The following is a 27,185-nucleotide window of genomic DNA, read 5'->3' on the forward strand; positions in this document are numbered from 1 at the left end:
TACTCTGAACTACATGGAAGACCTCAAGAGGAGGGCTCTGTTTTTGATCACTTTTATATTCTTTTTCATCAAGGTACGGCCAACCGGATCCTTACCTGGAGCGGGAATGTGACATCAAAGTATCTTTGCAGATGGCATCGGTGCAGTACGTGCACACCCAGCGCTTCCAGGCCGAGGTGGTGGCCTTTATCCAGCACTTCACCCAGCTGCAGGATGTCCTGGGCAGGCAGAGGGCTGCGATGGAAGGCCAAGCTGTGAGTGCTGGCTGCTGGGGCTGTTCTCACCATTGGAGAACCATTGCTAAATGCATGTGATGGTGGCTGATTGTATGACAAAATGCAATGCCTACTGGTTTTACATGTATCATCCAGTAATCTGTCCTAATATTTGTCAGCTGCTTTCTGTTCAGCTGGTTGGGTAAAAAGCCATCTGCCTTACTCGCTGACAGGATCTTGGCTGCGTGCTTGTAGCTTTTCTTCCGTTCCACCTTGTCTGCTCACTCTCACTGTTTCTGCCTACAGGTGCGCGACCATCCACAGCGGGCTTCCAGAGTCCTGCTGGATATTCAGGCTGGGGCCCCAGTCATCGTCATCCCAGAGAGCTCACGGTCGCCAAGGGTCATTGTGGCAAATCTGGGCCAGCTGAGGGTGCAGAACTGCTTCTTGCCCGCTGGTGCTCATGGAACCCTTTCCCACCGAGACAAGGTAGAGAAACTCACCATGGCTCATGCCTTTTTCCCTTCTCTGGTGAGTCACACTACCCGTTCAAAGGCATCTGCAATGCTCCCAACCCTTCTTTCTAATGACTCTGTATTCATTCATGCATTTAATGCTAATGCCAATATGAATTTATGCCAAAAGCCAAACATTTTATGACAAGCAATGATCATTGCTCCTCATTTCTCATTCTCCTCTTATAGCTTTGTTGGTATTATCTGAAACTGAAGTGAAATGCTCAATGAATACAGCATGCCTGATAACTGTAAAGTACGTCTCCATAACTAACAAGCTGTGTGATGTTTGTTCAGCAACTCGGATGTTTAAGGGTCTTTTCGCACTTGAAGCTTTCACCAAGTTGCATGGTTTTGGTACCTTGTATGTTTTGGATCTGACCACCCACCCGACCTGGGGTCTGTCCCATCTGCGTGGGCTCTGCGGAGGGATTGCTTCTTGATTGGCTAGGGGAGATGGCTCCCCGCCAGTTTACAGGCTCTTGGGTTGTTTCAATAGTGTGGAGCCGAGCTTCCAATTCAGATAACCTCGCCTCCAGAACTACAAAAAGGCTACGTTTATTCCATGTAGCATTATCACTGAAGGAGGCAGAGGAGTAACTAAACATATGACACACACATACCGTCGCGCTAAGCTACCAGTTCAGACCCACAGATGGAAGAGCACAGAGAGATGGAAGGGGGCTCTGTTCACTGTGATAATCCAGGAAATATGTGCAAAAGCAAAACAAGAGTGCATTACAGAGAAACTTATCCATGATAAGTATTTTATTAATATTCATAAAGCCAAGAGGAGCTAGCACGTATGCAGAGCTCGAGAGAGCTAAACAGCATTCTGTCCTCAGCTTCATGAGGCTGTCATCTGAATGGTTCTCCAACAGTTTTAAAGGAGTTCCCAGAGCCCAGGAGCTCCCAGAGCCCAGGAGCTCCGGTTGGTCTCAGCTGGGTTTAGGTCAGGTGACTGTGGAGATCATGTGATGCAGCAGTCCTCCACCCTTCTGGGTTAAACGGAGCCCACGTGTGTTCTCTGATGGTCCCACTGAGCTCAGCCCAGATCAGATGACACAGATGGCATGTTGCTGCAGACTGCTGCTTACATTCAGCCTTCAGCTCAGACCCATCAGCAGAGCCCCCCCACACCATCACAGCTCCTGCTCCATGCTTCAGGGAGGGTACCTCGCAGGCTGAACTCATTGTTGGGTAATAAATAAGTCAACAATTGGAATTTTTTACAGTTTAATTTGTTCTGAAAATAATTGTAATGATAATTATTTCCATCTGCAGCAGCTTAAATCCCAGTTCTCATGTATTCTCTCATCCCCTGTAGAGTTTTGAATGATTTTTCCTTTATGTTGTCTTTTCAACGTAAAGAAGTGGCCTGTTCTCCCGTGTGCTGCAGGAGCTGGTTTTGTCCTGTGGAAGTAGTGTTCTAACCTCTTTTATTGAACTGAAAGTCAGGCCATCTTAAACACTGCACACTAGCGAGCCAAACTATGGTCCTGTTGGGTCCAGATGAGAACATCTGTTTTTACTGAGCGGGACCACGTTCCACAGGCCTGTTTCAAGCCTATCATTTGTGCTGGATCAGCAGGTTCAGTGTGAAAGGACCCTGAATGTGTTGTCTGGAAAAACTTTCAAACTGTGCAACGTGCCAACATAACTAACCTTCAGGACAATCCAGGCTGTGTTTCTTTTTCTTGTGAAGAATATTCTGCTACATGGATGTTCATACAAGGAACTGTCCCACTACAAGGTAGAGCAGCATGCTGCTGTTTGCTGTGAGTCCTCATGCTGTGGTGTTTCTGAAGCTCTGAGTGATTACTGATGTAAAATGGACTCAACCAACTGCCTCAGCTCCTTGATCGTGTTTGTGGGGCATGATGTCTTTAAATGAGCAGAATTCAGAAGAAGAGTTTCTGAGTATGTTGATCATTAGTTAACAGGAACGTCACTTCCCCATCCAAAACAATAGAGCCAACAGGGCGAAGCTGTTTCCTTTGCTTCAACGTAGAGCGACACAGAGCCATGTTTCCTCCACTGCAGGCGCCCTGCCGCCTGTCTACACCCCCCACAAACATTCAGCCCATAATGTAGATGCTCACTTGGTTTGTCTTTACATGGTCCACTGCTTTGATCAGATCCAGAGTGGTAAAATGTTCCAGACTGTAACTGGATCAGGTTTGTTCATGAAGCTAACGCAGTAATTCTACCTGCAGCTGTAGAGGCTTTGCCAGGCTGAGTAAAAACTCACTCCAGACCTCGTCTCTTGTCTCTGTTGCAGTGGTTTCAGTAAACGTCACAACATTTATTAGCTCCCATTAGTCCCATCCAGTATCTCTTGTTTTCAGCCATTGCTGTTTGAGGCGCTGGCAGAAACGATCATTCCAAAAAACATAAAAAATAATCATTAATTAATTAAATTAAAAAGTGAAGAGTGCAGATAAAACACTTTCAGGTGTCATATGCACAGCTAAACAGAACTGTTTTCAGCCTGGATTTAAACATTGTCAGAGTTGAGGCCTGTCTCACATCTTCTGGAAGGCTGTTCCAGATGTTAGGAGCATCAAACTGAAACGCAGCCTCACCTTGTTTAGTCCTGACTCTGGGCCCCAGCAGCAGACCCCTCCCTGAGGCAGGAGACCCCTCCCTGAGGTTCTCAGAGTCCCTGTTGGTTCATATGGCTCTAACATGTCAGAGATGTACTTTGGCGCTTGACCGTGAAGAGACTTGTACACAAGCAGAGCTGTTTTAAAGTCTATTCTCTGAGCGACAGGAAGCCAGTGCAGAGACCTGAGCACTGGACTAATATGGTGGTTTTTCCTGGTTCTAGTCAGGACTCGAGCAGCAGCGTTCTGGATGTACTGCAGCTGTCTTACAGCCCGTTTAGAGCCCAGTGAGCAGGCCGTTACAGCAGTCTAACCTGCTGGAGACAAACGCATGGATCAGTCTCTCTAAGTCTGCTTTAGACACTATTCCTTTGATTCTGGCAATGTTTTTTAGATGGTAAAAAGCTGCTGATGTTACTGATTTAATGTGGCTGTTAAAGTTCAGGTCTGAGTCCAATATTACCCCGAGATTTCTAACTTGATAGTTAGGTTTTAGAGAGAGAGTCTCAAGGTGACTGATAACACTTTCTCTTTGTTTCTGTGGGCCACAGACAATGATTTCAGTTTTGTCTGAGTTTAGCTGGAGGAAATTGTTTTGCATCCACACACTGATCTGTTCGATGCAGCGACACAGTGTATCTACAGGCCAGTGTTCTCCTGCCGTCAGTGACACGTAGATCTGAGTGTCATCTGCATAGTTGTGGTGGGACACCTTATAGCTGCGTATTAGCTGGCCTAGTGGAAGCATGTACAGATTGAACAATAGGGGTATCAGGATTGACCCCTGGGGAACCCCACAGGTCACAGCCATTTGGTCTGAGACACAGTTACCAATTTCAACAAAATATTTCCTAAAAACTACAGTGTGACCCAGACAGCGTTAATGCCCACACAGGCGCAGGTCACTTGGACTCTGCTCCCATCTGATGTTGAAGTATAAACCTGGCTGGTGGCAGCTCTTCTTTGTTCCCATGGTAACAGGAATGAAACTCTTATCAGACCCGTTGTGTCAGTGCTACAGTTTGTGTAAGTCAGAGGCGACTGAAGTAATGAGAACAGAGATGAGGATGCCCTGTGCACCACACACTCCAGGTGGAGTGAATCATCACCACATCAGCCTGTGTCAAATCATGCTCTACACACACTGATCCAGTTAAAGCTTACATTCTGGGTGATGAATCTTTCTTGACTGTGTGCTGCTGGTTTTTTGGTCCACTAGTGCTATCATCTATTTTCTATTTTCTTTTAATAAAAAGGTGGACTGTCTTTGTTTCTGTGAGCCTTTAAAATGTTACTGCAGCTCTTTCCTCCACAGTGAAAATATCAAAGCCTCACTGAAGATGATCCAATTCTTATTTGTGTATTATGTGATCACATGTTTAAAAAAAAAAAGGAGCGTGTGAGGAATGCAGCTGGAAGAAGCAGTGAGCAGGAGAAGCCCAGGCCCTCCCCCGCCCCCTCCAGCTCTTCCTCATCCACAGGGTTCACCTTCGGCAGGCCCGGAGCCTCAGACACAGGCAGGAGCCCTGAGGAGGAGCCACCTCACTGCCCAGGTCAGCATAGATTCAAACATGTCATTTGAAAGGTGGAATAACTTCTGGTAGGAGGCAAAATGGCACAAGAGACCACACAACCAGGGAAGAATGGTTTGATTTCTCTTGAATGGGTTGTCATTTAGTGACAGTTCTGTTGTTATCTGTCCTGTTCCAACATTTGTGGTGTGAAAGGAAGGATTGTTGAGGTGGAAATATTCCTTTTAAAGCTGCAGAGTACATGCAGTGTAAACTGCCATTTGTCTTCATTTCGTCAGAAGGCTGGAGTCATCTGATCTGTGTAAGCTGCAATAAGTGCTGAAGCTCCTGCTTCTCGTCCCTTTAGAAGACCATGTGTGTCTGTTGGACTGCATGGCCCTGGACCTGCAGGAGATGGACATCTTTGCTGCAGAGCGGCTTCCCTGTCGTCTGTGGGATGGTGGTGGTAAACCGGAATCCTCCGACCTCATCTTTCCTTCGTTCTCTGTCCGTCGAACCGGAGACAACCTGCTGAGAAGCTGCTGCCGCCTCAAGCTTAAAGTGGAGCGCAACCTGGACAGGTCTGACGTTATGAGCCCCCCTCTTCTTTTTTGCTCGTTTATTTTTCTCCAGCTGACAGCGAGGCTTTAAAAGAACTGAGGTTGGCCGGAGATTTTCCATGTAAATGAAAGTAAAAATGCCTGCTGCATACAGCGGATCTACCTTAGCTGAACTTTAGCCCATTCAATGTAGGCTGCTGTTATTATTTATGATCGGCTACTATCATTATATATATATATATATATATATATATATATGATAAAATGATATAGCATCGTCTTAAAAGGGAATCACAAAATAAGAATAATAACATTAATAATGTTAGATAAAAGCCTGTTTAAGCATTTTTTAACATATTTTATTCCAACATTTGTGAATTCACACAATTCTATTTGGCATCAAACACTTCCAAGAGTGAACAACGATTAGGAACATTTTAATTCCATATAAAACCATGGCTTAGAATTGAACTTATTTTGCATTCCAACACATTTTGTTTTGACAATTGAAAGTTACACAACTTCTTTCACTTTGTTAATCAATAAATCAATAGGCCTACATATTGCAAAACTTATTTAGCAAATAATGAGTCTAATTTACTATTACTCAGCTTATTTAACAGCACAATGCATTCAAACAGTTTGCAATCTATCTTTTAATAAAATCTTTAAAAAACAGCACCAAAACCTGCCAGTGGCCAAAAAAAGAATGGCATATGTACTTGTTGGGAGTTGCCATAGAGAGAACAGAGGGAAATAAGAGTGACGGTGCGGGAGGGATGGAATACATTCCGGACATATTTTGGAGGGCCACCGGGGGCCGTAGTTTGGGGACCACTGCTCTAAACGTTTCCTGTGTGCTGTACTTCTCTCTGTGTTCTATTAGCTTTTAGGTAGTAGTTTGTAAAGTTGTTGAACTAATACTGAAATACTGTTGGATATTAGAGTCAGGATTGTCCCCCTCATGTCCTTCTCTACTCTGTGCTCGAGCTCATTTTTCAGAGACTGTACTGATTTTTAGGAATGGCCTGAGCCATCTCTACTGCTCTGGTTTGTATGTAAAACTAGAAGTGAGTAGATGTTATGCCATTCCTTTTTCAGATTTTGATCATTCTATCATTTAAAAAGATTTCTATTGCTCCATGACAATAAAACATCAGAGACACGTTTCCCAGTGGTGAATGAGTTCACAAACCCTTATCTGGTTGAAGCTGAGCCTGTTCTGCAACAAACTTTAGTTTCTTTTGAGCGTTTGCTGCCAATGCTCAGCCCTCTGAGCCCGTCTCGTCAGCTGTCATAGTGCTGGTGGGGTTTGGCTCTGGTTTGCTCCACTTGCAGGGGCCTCTTTGTGTTGGTACTTGCTGCCATTTGGTATGTGTTCTGTTGCTTTAAGACAGATTAGTTGTATTCATGTTGTTGTTTTAAACCACAGCATCTGATGCTCAGGAATGGATGGGTTGGTTTCCTCTGAGGAAGTAAACTGCATGAATGTGGCCCGCGCTGGTGTCTGAGCAGCGTGTTAATCCAGACTTATCGTTGACAGGGAGCTGTGCCACGCCGTGCCGGACATGTCCATCCACGGCAGCCTGTCGTCCGTGCACTGCTGTCTGGACGTGAAGCACTACCAGCTGATCAGAGGCCTGCTGGAGAACAATCTGGGAGAGCCTGTAGAAGAGTTCCTGCGCCCCTACAACCTGCAGGACCCCAGCAGCTATGTGAGGATGGCTAACCTACACAAGCCTGTTGCTGATGTGACAGAGATGGGGGTCTGATATACAGTATCTCACAGAAGGGAGTAACCCCTCACATTTCTGTACACCTTTTCATGGCACACTGAAGATGGGACTCTTTTTATACAATGTAAAGTAGTCAGTGTACGGCTTGTATAACAGTGGAAATTTGCCGTCCCCTCAAAATAACTAAGCACACAGCCATGTCTGAACTGCTGGCAACAGAAGTGAGTACACCCCTAAGTGTGGCCAGCGTTATTTCCCGGTGCTGCCTGAGCTCTCCTGGGCATTCACTAGAGCTCCACAGGTGGCCTCTGGAATCCTCCTTCACTCCTCCACCTTCCGTTTGAGGATGCCCCAAAGATGCTCAGTAGGGTTTAGGTCTGGAGATCTGCTCAGTCAGTCCAGCACCTTTACCCTCAGTCTCTTTAGCAAGGCAGTGGGCGTCTTGGAGTCTTGGTGTGTGGGGGGTCGTTATCATGTTGGAATACTGCCCTGCGGCCCAGTTTCGTAAGGGGGGGTCATGCTCTGCTTCAGTATGTCACAGTTCCCTCAGTGAACTGGAGCTCCTCAGTGCCAAACCATGACACTCCCACCTCCATGCTTGACTGTAGGTAAGACACTTGTCTTTGGCTGTGTTCGAAACCGCCTACTACATACTACATACTTGCAAACGGCATACTCATTTGTACTCAGCATTTAAACACAGTGCACTTCGCTCCTGCCCGAGCCGAAATCAGCCGGCCTGAAGCTGATTTCGCTTAAGCTCTAAACTCTGTAAATATATAACTTTAGCAACATTTGAAACATTTTCAGGAGAGAAAGTAGTCGTTTAGACCCCCAACGTGTTGAAAACCTGACAAAATACCGGCTGTTTACAATTTTGTTCCCACGAATTCGGCGCTACTAAAGCTAGCCGCAGTGAGTAACGCACTTCCGGTTATTTTCACAAAATAAAATACCCGTTGCCTTTTATCATAGGGAAAGCCATTACGATGAATGAATGAATTAATTAATGAATTTATTTGACTATTATTTTGTAAAAACATGGTACAGCAACTGAACCATACATTAAAATAAATAAATAGTCAGGGATAACACAAAAAAACCCTAAGGCTTATTTCCATTGTGGTCCCTGACCACGATACAATTGGTGCTTTTGTTTTGAAAACAGGAGGTGAACCCACCCTCGTTGTAGCTAGCTTGAAACTGCCGTTTTGACAGGAAATGACGATCGGCGACGTCACGTTACGTTGCATCTTGGGTAGTTTGAGTATGAGTAGTAACCTCATGATGCATACCCAACATTTAGGAGAATCTAGTATGCATCCGGGAACTTAAAAAAAGTTAAAGTTAGTAGGAGTAGTGGGAGTAGTAGGAGAAGTAGGCGGTTTCGAACACAGCCTTTGTGTACTGCTCACCTGGTCGTTGCTACACAAGCTTGACACCATCTGAAGCAGATAAGTTTCTCTTGGTCAGCAGAGCACAGGACCAGTTCTCCATGTCCTCAGTCTGCTTGTCTTCTTTCTTCTGCATCATCTTTAGAAGAGGCTGCCCCCCCACCCCACTCAGATAGCCTCTGGATGTGACGCTGAGCACGTGCACTCAGGCAGCCTCTGGATGTAACGCTGAGCACGTGCACTCAGCTTCTTTGGTGGACCATGGCGAGGCTTGTTCTGAGTGGCCCCTGTCCTGTTCTGAGTGGCCCCTGTCCTGTTGAACCGCTGTATAGTCTGTATGGCCACCGGGCTGCAGCTCAGCTTCAGGGTGCTGGCTATCTTCTTCTAGCCTGGGCTATCTTTATGTAGCCTGGGCTATCTTTTTGTAGCCTGGGCTATATTTTTGTAGCCTGGGCTATCTTCTTCTAGCCTGGGCTATCTTTTTGTAGCCTGGGCTATCTTTTTGTAGCCTGGGCTATCTTTATGTAGCCTGGGCTATCTTTTTGTAGCCTGGACTATCTTTATGTAGCCTTGGCTATCTTCTTCTAGCCTGGGCTATCTTCTTCTAGCCTGGGCTATCTTTATGTAGCCTGGGCTATCTTTGTGTAGACTGGGCTATCTTTATGTAGCCTGGGCTATCTTTGTGTAGACTGGGCTATCTTTATGTAGCCTGGGCTATCTTTGTGTAGACTGGGCTATCTTTGTGTAGACTGGGCTATCTTTGTGTAGACTGGGCTATCTTTTTGTAGCCTGGGCTATCTTGATGTAGCCTGGGCTATCTTCTTCTAGCCTGGGCTATCTTCTTCTAGCCTGGGCTATCTTCTCCTAGCCTGGGCTATCTTTATGTAGCCTGGGCTATCTTCTTCTAGCCTGGGCTATCTTTATGTAGCCTGGGCTATCTTTTTCTAGCCTGGGCTATCTTTATGTAGCCTGGGCTATCTTCTTCTAGCCTGGGCTATCTTCTTGTAGCCTGGGCTATCTTTATGTAGCCTGGGCTATCTTCTTCTAGCCTGGGCTATCTTTATGTAGCCTGGGCTATCTTTTTCTAGCCTGGGCAATCTTTTTCTAGCCTGGGCAATCTTTATGTAGCCTGGGCTATCTTCTTCTAGCCTGGGCTATCTTTATGTAGCCTGGGCTATCTTTTTGTAGCCTGGGCTATCTTCTTCTAGCCTGGGCTATCTTCTTCTAGCCTGGGCTATCTTTATGTAGCCTGGGCTATCTTTATGTAGAGCTTCTGTTCTTTCTTTTCAGATCCTCAGAGAGTTCTTTGCCATGTTGAACTTCCAGTGACCAGGATGAGTGTGAGAGCGATGACACCAAACGAGTCACATGACACCGGGGAGGGAAAAGGACTAGTTGGGCACATTTTAACTTAGGGGTGTACTCACTTCTGTTGCCAGCGGTTCAGACATTAATGGCTGTGTGCTTAGTTATTTTGAGGGGACGTCAAATTTCCATTGTTATACAGGCCGAACACTGACTACTTTACGTTGTATAAAGAGTCCCATCTTCAGTGTAAAAAGATGTACAGAAATGTGAGGGGTGTACTCACTTTTGTGATATTATGCCAGTTGTATGGCTGTTCATTTGTGATGGAACTCTATTGAACATTCTTTCAGTAGCTGCACATTTTCATTTGATGTACGACTTTAAAAAGGAATGACTGTTCCATGTATGCTTCCTCCGTTTCAGAATAGATCTCAGCTCCTACCATGTTCAAGCTTAAAGTGTATCCAACACATTTCCCCTGATATGTAGTCTAATGAACTCTGTGAAGACTTCCCTCCTCTCAGAAAAGCCTGCATGTCTCAGTTTGCGCACTGATGTCGTCTCTCTCCAGACGGTGTTGAGTGGAGATGTCTTTACCAACCTGTCCTTCTTGGTGGACATGATGGATGTCAGCCTGGAGCTTCTGGACAGCCCAACACCCACCCATCACAGGCGCTCATTGGCAAGGTGGGCCTTTCCTGACTCCTTGATGAGCTTTATTTAACCAGCTGTAAACAGGCACACAAACCTTTGGCCCCATCATCTGTGGCTGGATCATGGAACAGTGAGGGATGGGGGCCTGCTGTGCGTCAGTGTTCATGTGGTGGATGGAACATCATGCCTGAGGGATGCAGACTAAGGGAGGGATGCTAAAACACTGCTGACTGCAGAAGGATTCAGTGAGAGAGATTTACTGTACATTTGAATTAGATTTGCCCACACACTGATTGGCTGTGCAAAGGCTCAGCACGTTAAGGCTCATCTTCCTCCCATCCGTCTTCAGCCGCCTCTCCTTCCACCTCTACACTGTGCATGAAAATGTCATGACAGGAAATCTTGGGTAGTTTAAGTGTGGATTGAAAATATTTAGAGTTAATTTCCCTGTGTTACACACACAGCCAGGTTCATGTGAAGTCCTATTTCTGCCAGAGTCTCAGCTGTTGGAGGCCTCTGAAGCTGGTGAGCGGTTGCAACAGCTACTCTGTGGTTCATGTTTGAAGGTGTCCCCTCACTGTATGAACCAATCGGAAGGCAGTAATGAGTCAGAGCTGATGCCCAATAAGAGCAATGTGGAACAGCCTGCACTCTCAGGGAAGTTGCTGTGGTGCCTCCATTTAAACTGGAGAGCCTGTGGCAGCAGCACACATGAAAGCGTCCTTTATCACACACTTTGGTTGGAGGTGGAGATGGTTTAAAAACATGTTGTAATTACACGAAGGGCACAGAATTGATGTTGTTTCCTGGAGCTGAACTCAACCTTCACAATTCCCAAGCAGCATATGCTGCCTGAGTCTGAGAGAAAGCTGTTAGCCTGCCATTTCAGCAGACCCCGGTCAGAAAGACCACCTTCAGCACTTTGAAACCTTCAAAAATGAAAGTTAAAGCTAAAGTTGGAATGATACTGACTGAATGTTTTCTTTTGACGTGTCCTGCAAAGGTTTGACTTCATGAAGTCTAAGGTGCTCTTTGAGAGCTTCTCCAATGGATCCAAGTCGGTCAACCTGGTGTCCCACTCCCTGCTGGCGTATGACACTCGCTACACGGGACCAAAGAAGCGCAGCGATGGGCTCCGGCACAATGTGTTCGACTGCATTCTCCAGCCCTCCAAAACGGGCACGAACCGTGCGTCCCTGCAGCTGGAGCTGCATTACAGGTAACCCTGAGAGTTAACCCTGAGAGCTAACCCTGAGAGTTAACCCTGAGAGCTAACCCTGAGAGCTAACCCTGAGAGCTAACCCTGAGAGCCAACCCTGAGAGCTAACCCTGAGAGCTAACCCTGAGAGCTAACCCTGAGAGCTAACCCTGAGAGCTAACCCTGAGAGCTAACCCAGAGAGTTAACTCTGAGAGCTAACCCCGAGAGCTAACCCCGAGAACTAACCCCGAGAGCTAACCCCGAGAGCTAACCCCGAGAGTTAACCCCGAGAGTTAACCCCGAGAGGTAACCCCGAGAGGTAACCCCGAGAGGTAACCCCGAGAGTTAACCCCGAGAGTTAACCCCGAGAGGTAACCCCGAGAGGTAACCCCGAGAGGTAACCCCGAGAGAGGTAACCCCGAGAGAGGTAAGGTAACCCCGAGAGGTAACCCCGAGAGAGGTAACCCTGAGAGGTAAGGTAACCCCGAGAGGTAACCCCGAGAGAGGTAACCCTGAGAGGTAAGGTAACCCTGAGAGGTAAGGTAACCCTGAGAGCTAACCCGTGCTCCGTCTTCCTGCAGGTCCACACGGGACTCGTCCTGCTTCACCGTGGTCCTCAACAACCTCCGAGTGTTCCTGATCTTTGACTGGCTGCAGCTGGTGCGAGACTTCCTTCATGTGCCAGCTGAGAAGGCAGCGGGTGGCGCCGGGCCCCGGCAGCGCTGGCCCAGTAACACCAGCACCGACTCGGGCTCCACTGGAGCCGTCATGCCGAAGACCGTGAAGAGCGGCGTGGTCACCAAGAGATCTACTGTGCCCGTCACCCAGGAGCGCTGCCTGGAGGTCAAGCTCAACGTGACAGGTGAGAGGAGATGTTTTCTGTGGCCCCCTGAGGCCCCCTGAGCCCCCTCTGTGCCCCCCCTGAGGCACCCTGTGCACCCCTGTAGCCCCCTGAGGCCCCCTGAAGCACCCTGTGGCCCCCTGAGGCCCCCTGAAGCACCCTGTGCCCCCCTGAGGCCCCCTGTGTCCCCCTGTGCCCCCCTGTGTCCCCCTGAGGCCCCCTGAAGCACCCTGTGCCCCCCTGTGCCTCCCTGAGGCCCCCTGAGGCCAGTGTGCTGGCGGCAGGTCACCTGGATGCCTTCCCACAGCAGAACAGTCGTTTGGTGGTCTCTCACAGCTCTGCTGAGCTGCTGGTGGTCTCCAGCTGCTCTCAGTGGGGTTCTTTGGCTCTGCAGGGGCCTGGGGATCAGCACTTTGTTGGAGTCCCTTGCTGGGCTCTGCACCCCCCTGATGTGCGTTTGGAAATGCTGAGTTGTTGTTGTTGTTGTTGTGTGCAGGCACTGAGTTCGTGGTGGTGGAGGACCTGTCCTGTCCGGACACCAACGCCATCGTTCTGAAGGGCACCACAGTCCTGACGTACAAGCCCCGTCTGCTGGACCGGCCCTTCTCTGGCAGCCTGGCAGGAGTAGAGGTGACGCATGGCTGCACTTCACACCACTCAGGTGTTCCTGCCTTTGCTGCAGGGTGGGCCTCACTGCACGGGCACGTGTGCAGGAGCAGCCCACATACCCCGGTGGTAATGGAACAGCTTAGATTGTTGGTCTGATGTCCCCCGCAGGTGTTCTCGTGTCGGCTGGGCAGTGAGCAGGAGACGGCGCTGTCCATCATCGACCCGGTCAATGTTCAGGTGGACCTGTGTGGGAGCCCCACCTATCAGAGCAGCTCCGGGCTCCTGGATGCCTTCAACGTGGAGGACATTCCACCGCTGCTGGAGGTCAGCAGGCTGGGCCGGGGCAGCGTTGTACCCCAGAGTCCGATTCTAGCTGCTGTTTAGTTCCTCAGAGAGGAGGGGGACAGATGTCCTGATGTCCAGTGTAGCTCAGCTCCACACTTTGTTGTTTCAGTGCTGTCCCTCATCATGTTGTCAGTCCTAACAGAGCAGAAGTCTCAGTGCTGTCCCTCATCATGTTGTCAGTCCTAACAGAGCAGAAGTCTCAGTGCTGTCCCTCATCATGTTGTCAGTCCTAACAGAGCAGAAGTCTCAGTGCTGTCCCTCATCATGTTGTCAGTCCTAACAGAGCAGAAGTCTCAGTGCTGTCCCTCATCATGTTGTCAGTCCTAACAGAGCAGAAGTCTCAGTGCTGTCCCTCATCATGTTGTCAGTCCTAACAGAGCAGAAGTCTCAGTGGTGTCCCTCATCATGTTGTCAGCCCTTACAAAGCAGAGTCCTCTGTGCAGATTAAAGCAGTAGCAACATGTACAGGCCCTGCTGACTGTGGATCTTCCTCTGTGGCAGATTCACTTTCCTGCTCTCGACATCCGTCTCTCCTACAACGACATTCAGCTCTTTTTAGCCATCGCCAAGTCCATCCCCACCACCAGCTCTGCGCCTCCACCTCCCCGTGAGTCTGACTCCACTGAGGCCACAGCTCCACCCAAAGATGGCTTCAGGAACCAGACTCTCACCCTCACAGGTATGGAGAGGGAGGGAGAGAGGGAGGAAGAGAGGGAGGGAGAGAGGGAGGGAGACGGGTATGGAGGTGAGGCAGAGTGCGCCAAGGATGAACAGCAGAATAAAGTACCTGTCACAGTTATCATCCACCCAGTTCTGTCCCTGAGCAGCCAGAACCCGAGGCTGCAGAAAGCTGAGGTTCTGCATGAGGTTTGATTAAAAAGCATCATTTCATCAGCTGGGATTCGGGGGGGGGGGGGGGTTAGTGCATGTGGCATCTGAAGGCATCATTAATGCTGTGTGTGTTTCAGCAGCACAAGCCCTGCTCTGCACACATTCCATCCCACTCCATCCCATTCCATCACATTCCATCCTATTCCATTCCATCCTATTGCATACCATTCCATCCCATCACTTTCATTACATTCCATCCCATTCCATCCCATTCATTCCATCCCATTCCATTCCATTCCATCCCTTTCCATCATGTTCCATCCCTTTCCATCCCATTCCATCACATTCCATTCCATTCCATTCCATCCCATTCCATCCCATTCATTCCATTCCATTCCATCCCATTCCATCCCATTCCATCCCATTCCATCACATTCTATTCCATCCCATTCATTCCATTCAATTCAATTCAATTCATTTTTATTTATATAGCGCCAAATACAACAAATGTCATCTCAAGGCACTTAGATAATAAGTGCCTTCAGAAGGAGGGGGGGGGTTGGCGGCACTGTAACACCATTCAAAGGATATCTGTTGGAACAGGGAAACACGAGTTAATGACCAGTTAATGAAAGATAGTAAAGGGAGGAAAGGTGGGACAGATGAGGCCCCCCAGCAGTCTAGGCCTATAGCAGCTTAACCATGGGATGTTCTCCCTGAAGCGCTCAGGTCCAAAGATAACGACTTCAGTTTTGTCTGAATTTAGAAGCAGACAGTTCTGAGTCATCCAGGTCTTTATGTCTTTAAGACATGCTTGTAGTCTGACCAACCTATTGGGTTCATCTGGTTTTATAGATAAGTACAACTGGGTATCATCAGCATAGCAATGGAAATTTATGCCATGCTGGTCTAATAATGTTACCTAATGGAAGCATGTATAAAGTGAAAAGAATCGGTCCAAGCACAGAACCCTGAGGAACTCCATGACTTACTCTGGTGTGTGAGGAAGATTCTTCATTTACAAGAACAAACTGAAATCTTTCAGATAAATATGACTTAAACCAGCCTAATGCAGTTCCTTTAATCCCAATAACATGTTCAAGTCTGTGTAATAAGATACTGTGATCGACCGTATCAAATGCAGCACTGAGATCCAACAGGACAAGCACAGACACAAGTCCGCTATCAGAGGCTAAGAGGAGATCATTGGTAACTTTCAGCAGTGCTGTTTCTGTGCTATGATGCACTCTGAATCCTGACTGAAACTCTTCAAACAGATTATTTCTGTGTAAGTGATCACAAAGCTGAGCTGCAACTATTTTTTCAAGAACTTTAGACATAAAAGGGAGATTGGATATAGGTCTATAATGAGCCAACACCTCTGAGTCAAGAGTAGGTTTTTTATGTAAAGGTTTAATTACAGCAACCTTAAAAGGCTGAGGTACATATCCTGTCAACAAAGACAGATTGATCAAATCCAATATGGAAGTGTCAATTAATGGGAAAACCTCCTTGAACAGTCTGGTTGGGATTGGGTCTAAAACACAAGTTGATGGTTTAGAAGAGACTATTGCTGTTGTTAGTTCAGAGAGATCAACTGGGCAGAAGCCGTCTAAATACAAATCAGGTTCTAAAGATACTTCTAAAGCTGCTGTACTTGATGATACATCACTGATAATAGTGGGAAGGACTCCATCAATCTTCTCTCTGATAGAAACAATTTTATTGATAAAGAAGCTCATGAAATCATCACTGCTGAGAGTTAAAGGAATAACTGGCTCAGCAGAGCTCGGACTCTTAGTCAGACTGGCTACAGCGCTGAACAGAAACCTGGGATTGTTCTTATTCTCTTCTATCAATGATGAATAATAAGCAGTTCTAGCTTTACGAAGGGCTTTCTTACACGTTATTAAACTATCTTTCCAGACTAACTGAGACTCTTCTAAATTAGAGGAACGCCACTGTCTCTCCAGCTTTCTTGCAGTCTGCTTTAAAGCACGCAGCTGTGAATTATACCAAGGAGCCAACCTCTTCTGACTGATTACCTTCCTTTTCAGAGGGGCAACATTGTCCAGTGCTGTACGCATTGAAACTATAGTGCTGTCAACAAGAGAGTCAAGTGCTGCTGGAGTAAAGTTTAGGTAGTCGTCCTCTGTCATATCTGCACATGGCAGTGAAGAAAAGGATGATGGAATTAATTCTTTAAATCTGGTTACAGGATCCTCTGATAGACACCTTCTATACGTACATTTCTTCTCAGAAACTGTATAGTCAAGTAATATAAACTCAAAGGTTATCAGAAAATGGTCAGATAAGACAGGGTTATGAGGGAACACTGTTAACTGTTCACTCTCAATGCCATAAGTCAGCACAAGATCAAGGGTGTGATTAAGGCAGTGAGTCGGTCTGTGTACACTCTGAGAAAATCCAATAGAGTCCAATATAGAATTAAAGTTCATATTCAGGCTGTCATTTTCAACATCTACATGAATATTAAAGTCACCCACTACAATGACTTTATCTGTACTCAGCACTAACTGGGATAAAAACTCTGAGAATTCAGACAGAAACTCAGAATAAGGGCCAGGTGGACGATACACAACAACAAACACAAGAGGTTTCTGGGATTTCCACTTTGCGTGGGAAAAACTGAGAATCAGAGATTCAAAAGAGCTCAAACTAATCTTGGGTCTGGGACTGATTAGTATGTGTAAGACTACAACTCTGCATCCTGCTCTGAGCCCTGGGTTGTCATGTTTTAGGGTGGCAAATAAATTCGTCCATATTTCTAGAAATGAGAGCTGCTCCTCCCAAAGTGGGATGGATGCCGTCTCTCCTCATCAGACCAGGTTTTCTCCAGAAAGATTGCCAATTATCTCTGTAGCCCATGTTGTTTGCTGGACACCATCTAGACAACCAGCGATTGTAAGACGACATGCGGCTAAACATGTCATCACTGGTCAGAATTGGCAGGGGTCCAGAGAAAACTATGGAGTCCCACATTGTTTTGGCAAAATCACACACCGATGCAACATTAATTTTAGTGACCTCCGATTGGCGCAACCGGGTGTCATTAACGCCGACGTGAATAACTATTTTACCATATTTACGTTTATCCTTAGCCAGCAGTTTTAAATAGGATTCTATGTCGCCCGCTCTGGCCCCTGGAATGCATTTGACTATGGCCGCTGGTGTCTCTAATGCCACGTTTCTGACTATGGAGCTGCCAGTTACCAGGGTTTTGTCCTCAGCGGGTGTGTCGCTGAGTGGGGAAAATCTGTTTGAAGCGTGGACAGGTCGATGGTGAACAACGGGCTTGACTTTAGAGCTATGCCTCTTCCTGAAAGTCACCCAGCCACGTTGTAATCCTGGCTGCTCAGGTTCTGCTAGGGGGAGGCTAATTGAGCTAGCTACGCTAGGTGGCTCCACACTGGCTAAAGGGACCTGGCTCGCTATCGGTTGATTTTCAACAGTGCAGAGCCGAGCTTCCAATTCAGATAACCTCGCCTCCAAAACTACAAAAAGACTACATTTGTTACATGTACCATTATCGCTAAAGGAGGCAGAGGAGTAACTAAACATCTGACACACGGAGCAGGTGAAAGCAGGAGAAGGAGGAAGAGAACCGGTAGCCATGCTACGCTAGAGAACCAGACACACCGCTAAAAAGTGAAAATAAAGATTAAAGATCTGTAGGAGTGTGTTAGAACAGAACGGTAAGCTATAGAGTTTAACTATGCAAAATTGTGTTATAGATAGAAATAAAGTGATTATCAGTAGGGGTGGGCGGATCGATTTAAAATATCGATACTAACGTTGGTATTGGGTAGTGATCGATACTTGTGTAATGAGATCAATTCTTTTTTTTTTTTCTTTTTTTTTAAATTTTCTTTAAAAAAAAAAAATTACATTTTTTTTGGGGGGCTTTTTATGCCTTTAATGGACAGACAGTTGGAGAGAGAGACAGGAAGCAGGGGGCAGAGAGATGGGGAAGACATGCAGCAGATTGCCACCCCAAAAGGGAAATTTAAGTTTGAAGTTTTCTATAAACATTTCTGAGTTCCTTAATAAAAGTATTTTTATTTGCCTGTAAACTTTGTCCTGTGTTAATTATCATCATAAACATGATTAATTAAAGGAAAACTTACATATTTAATTAAATAATCATAAAAATTCAAGTTTTCATTCAAATTTGCATATTGATGATGCATTCACTTAATAAATTATGATACATTGATCTCCCCTTCACAAAAGTAGATGGTAGTAGTAAAAAGTATCGGTATCGGTATCGGCAATACTGGCCCTGTATTTACTTAGTATTGGATCGATACCAAATTTTGCAGTATCACACAGCCCTAATTATCAGTAGTCCAAGCGGAGCAAGAAATTCCACAGTACACAAGCAAGGTAACAGGAAGTGATGCAATACGTCTTACCGCAAAGCAAAGCGTCACAATCCATTCCATCCCTTTCCATCCCATTCCATTCCATTCCATCACATTCCATCCCATTCATTCCATCCCTTTCCATCACATCACATCACATTCCATTCCATTCCATTCCATCACATTCATTACATTCCATCCCATTCCATTCCATCCCATCCCAGCATGGTGTCAGAGTGCTGCCCCATCAGCCCTCCTCACAGGTCACTGTTTGGGTTGCACTGGCTCTGCATTCAGCTGACAGCTCACACAGCCTCCCAGCTGATATTTCCTTAGACATCTTCCTCCTCTGTTCTTCTAAAAGCTGCTGGTGGTTTCCAGTCCTCACTTCTCTTTTTTTTGTGAAGTTAATATGGACATATCAACAGCTGTAGATGTGGTGTTGTATCTCTGCAGAGACCCAGCTGAGACATTTACAGGACCTGGGTTTCAGGAAGGAGGACTGCAAAGTCGCTCTGATCTACTGCAAAGGTGAGCCTTTTAGAACTGTTTGCCTCACCTGGAGCCACAACTAAGGTGAGCATTGTTTCCTGAAGAGCTTTGTAAATCTGTGTGTGTTTATCCTGTAGGCCAGCTGGACCAGGCTGCCACATGGCTGCTGGAGAACGCTGAGAACATGGCGGGACAGCCCAGAACCAGGGCTGGCTCTGTCACCAGCAGCCACTCGGCTCCTCTGTCAGGGCTGGAGATCAAGGCTGAGAGCGTCTGCATCTGTTTCATCGACGACTGCCTGGACTGTGACATCCCACTGGCAGAGCTCACCTTCTCCAGTAAGTCTGGTTAACGGGAGGCAGGCCTCCATCATCACATGGGATGAGGAGAAGCCCACAGCTGCTGCTGTAGTGGAGATGAAGGGCTCGGCCGCTCTGCTGCTCTGCTGCTCTGCCGCTCGGCCGCTCTGCTGCTCTGCCGCTCGGCCGCTCTGCTGCTCTGCCGCTCGGCCGCTCTGCTGCTCTGCCGCTCGCCCGCTCTGCTGCTCTGCCGCTCGGCCGCTCTGCCGCTCTGCTGCTCTGCTGCTCTGCCGCTCGGCCGCTCTGCTGCTCTGCCGCTCGCCCGCTCTGCTGCTCAGCCCCACATCAGCAGCAAACGTGCACATGTAGAAACAGGGCACCAAGCTGACCCAGATGTGCTGTGGGACACAGCTGTGACCTGCTGTCTTTAAACCTGCTTCCTTTGCTATGAGCCATGTGAGCGACCCTGCTGCTGCTTTTTAAGGACCTTCTGTTGGGGGTTAGGGTTTGTATAGATGGTGACATGCTGTGTAAAGAACACCTTCAAGTGAGCTCTGCAGTCCCAATAACGCCACACACAAGCAGTGGGTCCATCTGGCCTCTGATAAGCTGTCCAGGGGAATTTAAAAATAAGTAGCTTTCCTTCTTGGTTTTTCCTGCGCTGATCCAGCAGCAGCACAAAGTTTTTTCTGTGTGCCTGAGTTAAAAGGAGGGAAAGCCATTCCAAAGTGTTTGAGCTGCAGCTTCTGCGCTCTGTCTGCACATGTGGATTTCAGCCGCTTGGTCCACCAGGGTTCTGACAGTGCTGTGTGTTTGTGTTTTCATGGTGAAACATGTTGTGAGAGAAGTGTAACTGGAACTTTAGCAAACTGATGAAGACGTGGATGTTCTGGCTCTGGTGTGTAAAGGCCTTCTGTTGTTACAGGGCTTTATGTGCTGCAGCGCATCGGTTCCACACAGGAAGGCAACGCCAGCTTCACCCTGTCTGGAGACTACTACAACAGAGAGCTGTCAGGTGACTACACCAGCGTGCAGCTCAGTTCATGTACTTAATGTTGACGTGTGTATTGTCAGCTGAAGGTAGTTAAGCTGCTACGTTTCTTCAGATCAGGTGATGGCTGATATGTTGTGGGAGTGGACTAACATATTTAAAGTAGAATGAGATAATCTGGAACATCTTCTCTGTGTGTGTGTGTGTGCCAGGCTGGGAGCCTTTCATCGAGCCCTGGCCCTGCTTCCTGTCCTGGCAGCAGCAGGCTGCGGGCCGCCTCCACCCTCCACGTTTCAAAATGGGCATTCGAGCCAAGCAGAGACTGGACATCAACATGACTTCTGTGCTGCTCGGTAAGTGAAGGAGGGAACATTGGGCCTCATGCAAGAACCGTTCGTACCCACAGATTTGTTCTTAAGTCGTCCATACGAGTGATTTAAGAGAATTTGTGCATTCACCAATCTTTTCGTATTTTACGTTTTCTTTCAGGTACGAACAGAATTTACAGTGATCCAGAGCTGTCGTAGGAGTTTCATAAAATAGTCCGCTGTTATTCCAATCAAGTTTGCTTGACTAATGGATTGTATATTTAATTACTTTGAAGCAATTATAAATAAATATATACATTATACCCCATAATGATGCTGACAGATTTTCCTTTCTGGATCTCTGAAAGCAGAACTTCAGTCTCAGAGCCCCTAAAGTTGTTCTTTCTGCACCTTGATGCCATTCTCATGACTCCACACTTCCTGGCACAGGAGAGAGGAAGCACAGCCTTATATGGTATCATTTTGGGCGTGGAGTATGCAAATCTACTATCCTCGTGCACGTAAACTTAGATACGCACGGGTGGCATTCATCATTTACGCAGGTCGTTTACACACTTTTTCCGAAGTTAAGAGCGCTTGTTGAATCTGACGTGGCGTGTTCGTACGAGACCTTCTTACGAAAAAAAGTGAGAGAAATTTAGAATAAAAATAGGAAAATGTTCTTGCATGAGGCCCAGTGTTTTCTCCACATCACCATACGCAGCAGGCGTTGACTTTTCACAGTTTTCAGTCAGATCTCAAAGCTGTTTAGAGTTGGTTTCCCACAGAAGATTTCAGTCTTTTTGTCTGACCCTTCCAGAACAATACAAAACTACCAAGAACTCTTGGATGGCTGACTACTGCAAGGAGGAGGAACAAACCCCCAAGTCTTCCCCCCCTCTGCCCTGGATAGGCTCCTCAGTCGACCCCCCCAGCTTTGGACAGAGTGAGTTCCAGCAACACGTAGAAGCACAAAAACACCCTAGTGTAGAGCTTAAAAATGTTTTCACTAGATTAGGAGGTTACCGTTTGACAAGTGTCTGTAGTCAGCAGGAGAGTCTCCACCCTGTGGATCATCACTGCTATGTACAATCATGTAATTAGAGATCCCATCTGTTTTAAAGTGAACACCTAGATCTGCTGTAGGTTTCTGTATCATGTCGAGTTTTTAAGGAGATACCTGAGAGAACTGCAGGTTCTAAAGGAGCAGCACACGTCTGTATAAATGTGCTGTGTCTGCACAGCTCCATCATGGTGGAGGCTCTGCATCACACACACTACAAAGCACCTGTCATTCACACATTCACATTCCATAAGTGTGTCTGTATCTGTCACACACACAGGGGCTGCTTTAAGGGGCTTCACATGAAAAGCAGTCAGTTGGACAGTAACACCTGATGTGAAAGGGTAACAGAGCCCTCCAACGCAGAGCAGCTAAACTAACTGATCTTTAAAGAAGAACACGAAAGGATCTGAAGCTCATGAATCACAGCACAATTCTGCTGTGCTTTTAGTGGAAGAAATCTGAATTAGACATCTTACAAACATAAAATAAGAAGTGAGCCCAAAGTCCATTCAAGTGGGATCTGTTGAGGCCCTCAAAGGGCCAGTCATTAGAACCTCACTGACTTTAATGGTGCAGTGCTCGTGTGTTTGAGCTCTTGATATAGGGTGAAGAAGAGAAATTGGATCAGCCATCACCATTTCAAAAAGTTTCAACATTTCTACAGTTTATATTTTAGTCAGAGGCCATGAACATAATATATTTAATGGTGACATTTGACTGAGAATAATCAGATGCTACTGGCCCTGAGCTCTCACTCTCAGATGATTTGGGCCATTCACCCAACACAGATGGACTAGCATACAGTCCTCCTGAAGGCTAATGACTAGCCGTGCCCTCAGAGAGGACACTATATGAAGGTTGAATGCTGATTGGTGAAACATTAGCTCGCAGGGGCTGATAACCAATACCATCACGAAGCACCGAAAGTGATAAAGGACAGACGAACACGGGCGTTTTATTTATCGAACACTTAGTTTTATTGTTAGCTAAACTAAAGGACCACCAACAGCACCAACACAACCAAGAGCGGCCCACAGCTCAGACTGTTCCACATATTTATGAGCCTGCCCCCAACATGTACAACATGTAGACTGAGCGCATGCAGAACACTGCTGGGACCTTAGAGGGAGTGCACCTCTGACTGGCTGCTCGGCTCTCTGACTGAACATTCTGCTTACGTAGTCCAGTCTGTTCTCCCTGTCCGGGAGAAAAATATCTGTACGGGCTGTGAGACATTCCAAGTCCTGTAAGGTGTTCATTCCAGCTAATGGCACACTGAAGATGGTGCACTGCTTCTGCTTACTTAGCATCTGTTACTGGGGGCTTTGGCTGCCCACCCAGCCTGTGAGAAAGGAAGCAGTGTGACCATGTGGGAGAACGGGAGAACAGGAGGGCGGGAGAGAGGGAGAGAGGGAGAACGGGAGAGTGGGAGGGTTAGTGGTTAGTGGTTAGGGTTAGTGGTTAGGGTTAGCGGTTAGGGTTAGTGGTTAGGGTTAGTGGTAAGGGTTAGTGGTTAGGGTTAGTGTTTAGTGGTTAGGGTTAGTGGTAAGGGTTAGTGGTAAGGGTTAGTGGTTAGTGGTTAGGGTTAGGGTTAGTGGTAAGGGTTAGGGTTAGGGTTAGGGTTAGTGGTAAGGGTTAGTGGTTAGGGTTAGGGTTAGTGGTAAGGGTTAGTGGTTAGGGTTAGTGGTTAGGGTTAGTGGTAAGGGTTAGTGGTTAGGGTTAGTGGTAAGGGTTAGTGGTTAGGGTTAGTGGTTAGTGGTTAGGGTTAGTGGTAAGGGTTAGTGTTTAGTGGTTAGGGTTAGTGGTAAGGGTTAGTGGTTAGGGTTAGAGGAGAGAGAGAAGAGGAGGTGAGAGTGGAGTAAGGGAGTTATGGGTCTAATTGGGATTTTGGGAAAAGTTGCGAGAATTATGGCAATTAATATTTGGGCATTAATATCTTCTAAAGGTTAGGGGTTAAGATAAGGGTTAGAGTTGGGGTAGGGTAGGTGGCGGGGAAGGGTTGTAATAAGGGGAGGTCGTGGGTGTATTTTAGGGTTTTGGTCCCGCTGTGAGTTTGTGGCCCTTTAACCATGTTGTGTGTTCCCTGTGTTGTTTCTCTCTTGTGCTGTGCCTTCTCTCTCCGTTGTCAGGTGTTCCTCTGGCTCACCTTAGAACTAGGAGCACTGCCAGCTTGACCTGCCTCGAGCAGCAGATTCACTGCAGAGGTACAGTTCAGAGTTTAGTCGTCTGCTCTTTCTCCAGCCAGCCTCAGTCATCACATCCTGACCACACCGTAGACTTCAGCCTGCATTTCAGCCCACAGTGTGTTACTCTGGGATGTAAATGTAACGGATGTAAAGATGACTTGAACACATGCTTTTGTTGTGACTGTGGATAATCTGCCAGAGGCCAAAGCAGAGAAATCCTGAGATGCTGTTCCAGATGCTCACACTGATACAGACACTGTGCAGGGAACAGAAGGAAGGATGAGGCAGTGCACACCCACAGGGGGACCAAAACACACAATCCACTTTGAATAGAACCCTTTATCACATGGGACCAAAACACACAATCCACTTTGAATAGAACCTTTTATCACATGGGACCAAAACACACAATCCACTTTGAATAGAACCCTTTATCACATGGGACCAAAACACACAATCCACTTTGAATAGAACCTTTTATCACATGAGACCAAAACACACAATCCACTTTGAATAGAACCCTTTATCACATGGGACCAAAACACACAATCCACTTTGAATAGAACCTTTTATCACATGAGACCAAAACACACAATCCACTTTGAATAGAACCCTTTATCACATGGGACCAAAACACACAATCCACTTTGAATAGAACCCTTTATCACATGGGACCAAAACACACAATCCACTTTGAATAGAACCCTTTATCACATGGGACCAAAACACACAATCCACTTTGAATAGAACCCTTTATCACATGGGACCAAAACACACAATCCACTTTGAATAGAACCCTTTATCACATGGGACCAAAACACACAATCCACTTTGAATAGAACCTTTTATCACATGGGACCAAAACACACAATCCACTTTGAATAGAACCTTTTATCACATGGGACCAAAACACACAATCCACTTTGAATAGAACCTTTTATCACATGGGACCAAAACACACAATCCACTTTAAATAGAACCCTTTATCACATGGGACCAAAACACACAATCCACTTTGAATAGAACCCTTTATCACATGGGACCAAAACACACAATCCACTTTGAATAGAACCCTTTATCACATGAGACCAAAACACACAATCCACTTTGAATAGAACCCTTTATCACATGAGACCAAAACACACAATCCACTTTGAATAGAACCCTTTATCACATGGGACCAAAACAATTCAATTCAATTCAATTCATTTTTATTTATAAAGCGCCAAATACAACAAATGTCATCTCAAGGCACTTAGATAGTAAGTCCAATTCAAGCCAATTGGAATTCAATTAATTAATAATAATCATAATTCATAAAATAATCCAATTCGTTCATATAGAGCCAATTCAAAAACAATTTCCTAGCTAAGAAAACCAACAGATTGCACTGAAAACTTTTTGTTTTTCGGTCCAATCTCCCGGCCTGAGCGTGCCTGAGGCGACTGTGGAGAGAAACGACTCCCTTTTAACAGGAAGAAACCTCTGGCAGAACCAGACTCAGGAAGGGTGGCCATCCGCCTCGACCAGCTGGGGTTTGAGAAGACAGAAAGGGGGGGGGGCACCGCGACGGCACCGCGACGGCACCGCGACGGCACCGCGACGGCACCGCGACGGCACCGCGACGGCGGCACTGTAACACCATTCAAAGGATATCTGTTGGAACAGGGAAACACGAGTTAATGACCATAATAATATCACATATACATAAAGAGAGTAAAGTGAGGAAAGGTGTGACAGATGAGGCCCCCCAGCAGTCTAGGCCTATAGCAGCTTAACTATGGGATGTTTCAGGATCACCTGAGCCATCCCTAACTATAAGCTTTATCAAAAAGGAAAGTTTTAAGCCTGGTCTTAAAAGTGGAAAGGGTGTCTGCTTCCCGGACATTTACTGGCAGCTTATTCCACAAGAGAGGGGCCTGATAACTGAAGGCTCTGCCTCCCATTCTACTTTTAGAAACTCTGGGAACCTCAAGTAAACCTGCAGTTTGGGAACGAAGTGCTCTGTTAGGAAAATATCTTACAATGAGATCTTTAAGATATGATGGAGCTCGGTCATTAAGAGCTTTATATGTAAGGAGAAGAATCTTAAATTCTATTCTGAATTTAACAGGGAGCCAATGAAGAGAAGCTAAAACTGGAGAAATATGATCTCTGCTGTTAGTTCTCATCAGAACTCTGGCTGCAGCATTTTGGATCAACTGGAGGCTTTGAATAGAACCTTTTATCACATGGGACCAAAACACACAATCCACTTTAAATGGAACCTTTTATCACATGGGACCAAAACACACAATCCACTTTGAATAGAACCTTTTATCACATGGGACCAAAACACACAATCCACTTTGAATAGAACCCTTTATCACATGGGACCAAAACACACAATCCACTTTGAATAGAACCTTTTATCACATGGGACCAAAACACACAATCCACTTTGAATAGAACCCTTTATCACATGGGACCAAAACACACAATCCACTTTGAATAGAACCTTTTATCACATGGGACCAAAACACACAATCCACTTTGAATAGAACCCTTTATCACATGGGACCAAAACACACAATCCACTTTGAATAGAACCTTTTATCACATGGGACCAAAACACACAATCCACTTTGAATAGAACCTTTTATCACATGGGACCAAAACACACAATCCACTTTGAATAGAACCCTTTATCACATGGGACCAAAACACACAATCCACTTTGAATAGAACCTTTTATCACATGGGACCAAAACACACAATCCACTTTGAATAGAACCCTTTATCACATGGGACCAAAACACACAATCCACTTTGAATAGAACCCTTTATCACATGGGACCAAAACACACAATCCACTTTGAATAGAACCCTTTATCACATGGGACCAAAACACACAATCCACTTTGAATAGAACCCTTTATCACATGGGACCAAAACACACAATCCACTTTGAATAGAACCCTTTATCACATGGGACCAAAACACACAATCCACTTTGAATAGAACCCTTTATCACATGGGACCAAAACACACAATCCACTTTGAAAAGAACTAGTGGTGGGCCGTTATCGGCGTTAACATGCTGCGATAATGTGAGAGTCTTATCGGGCGATATAAAAAATATCGCCGTTAATCTA

General features: G+C 46.2%; 1 protein-coding gene across 8 annotated transcripts in view; it reads left to right on the forward strand.

Moving 5' to 3' along the window:
• The window catches only part of vps13d (vacuolar protein sorting 13 homolog D), a 107,854-nt gene that overhangs the window by 36,188 nt on the left and 44,481 nt on the right, over nt 1–27,185 (forward strand). For 4 of the 8 annotated variants that reach the window (XM_075475433.1, XM_075475434.1, XM_075475436.1 and 1 more), the window contains 17 exons: nt 74–254; nt 522–746; nt 4,730–4,889; nt 5,215–5,428; nt 6,951–7,122; nt 10,417–10,532; nt 11,503–11,718; nt 12,280–12,560; nt 13,036–13,169; nt 13,317–13,472; nt 13,995–14,172; nt 19,166–19,240; nt 19,339–19,539; nt 20,426–20,515; nt 20,704–20,844; nt 21,620–21,745; nt 23,995–24,069. In XM_075475433.1, the coding sequence (XP_075331548.1) occupies nt 74–254; nt 522–746; nt 4,730–4,889; nt 5,215–5,428; nt 6,951–7,122; nt 10,417–10,532; nt 11,503–11,718; nt 12,280–12,560; nt 13,036–13,169; nt 13,317–13,472; nt 13,995–14,172; nt 19,166–19,240; nt 19,339–19,539; nt 20,426–20,515; nt 20,704–20,844; nt 21,620–21,745; nt 23,995–24,069 (2,741 nt within the window). The remainder of the gene's footprint in view (nt 1–73; nt 255–521; nt 747–4,729; nt 4,890–5,214; nt 5,429–6,950; nt 7,123–10,416; nt 10,533–11,502; nt 11,719–12,279; nt 12,561–13,035; nt 13,170–13,316; nt 13,473–13,994; nt 14,173–19,165; nt 19,241–19,338; nt 19,540–20,425; nt 20,516–20,703; nt 20,845–21,619; nt 21,746–23,994; nt 24,070–27,185) is intronic. The other 4 variants (XM_075475438.1, XM_075475439.1, XM_075475441.1 and 1 more) reach the window with 2 other exon arrangements.

Source organism: Odontesthes bonariensis, chromosome 10, assembly GCF_027942865.1.
Source record: "Odontesthes bonariensis isolate fOdoBon6 chromosome 10, fOdoBon6.hap1, whole genome shotgun sequence".
Lineage (NCBI taxonomy): Eukaryota > Metazoa > Chordata > Actinopteri > Atheriniformes > Atherinopsidae > Odontesthes > Odontesthes bonariensis.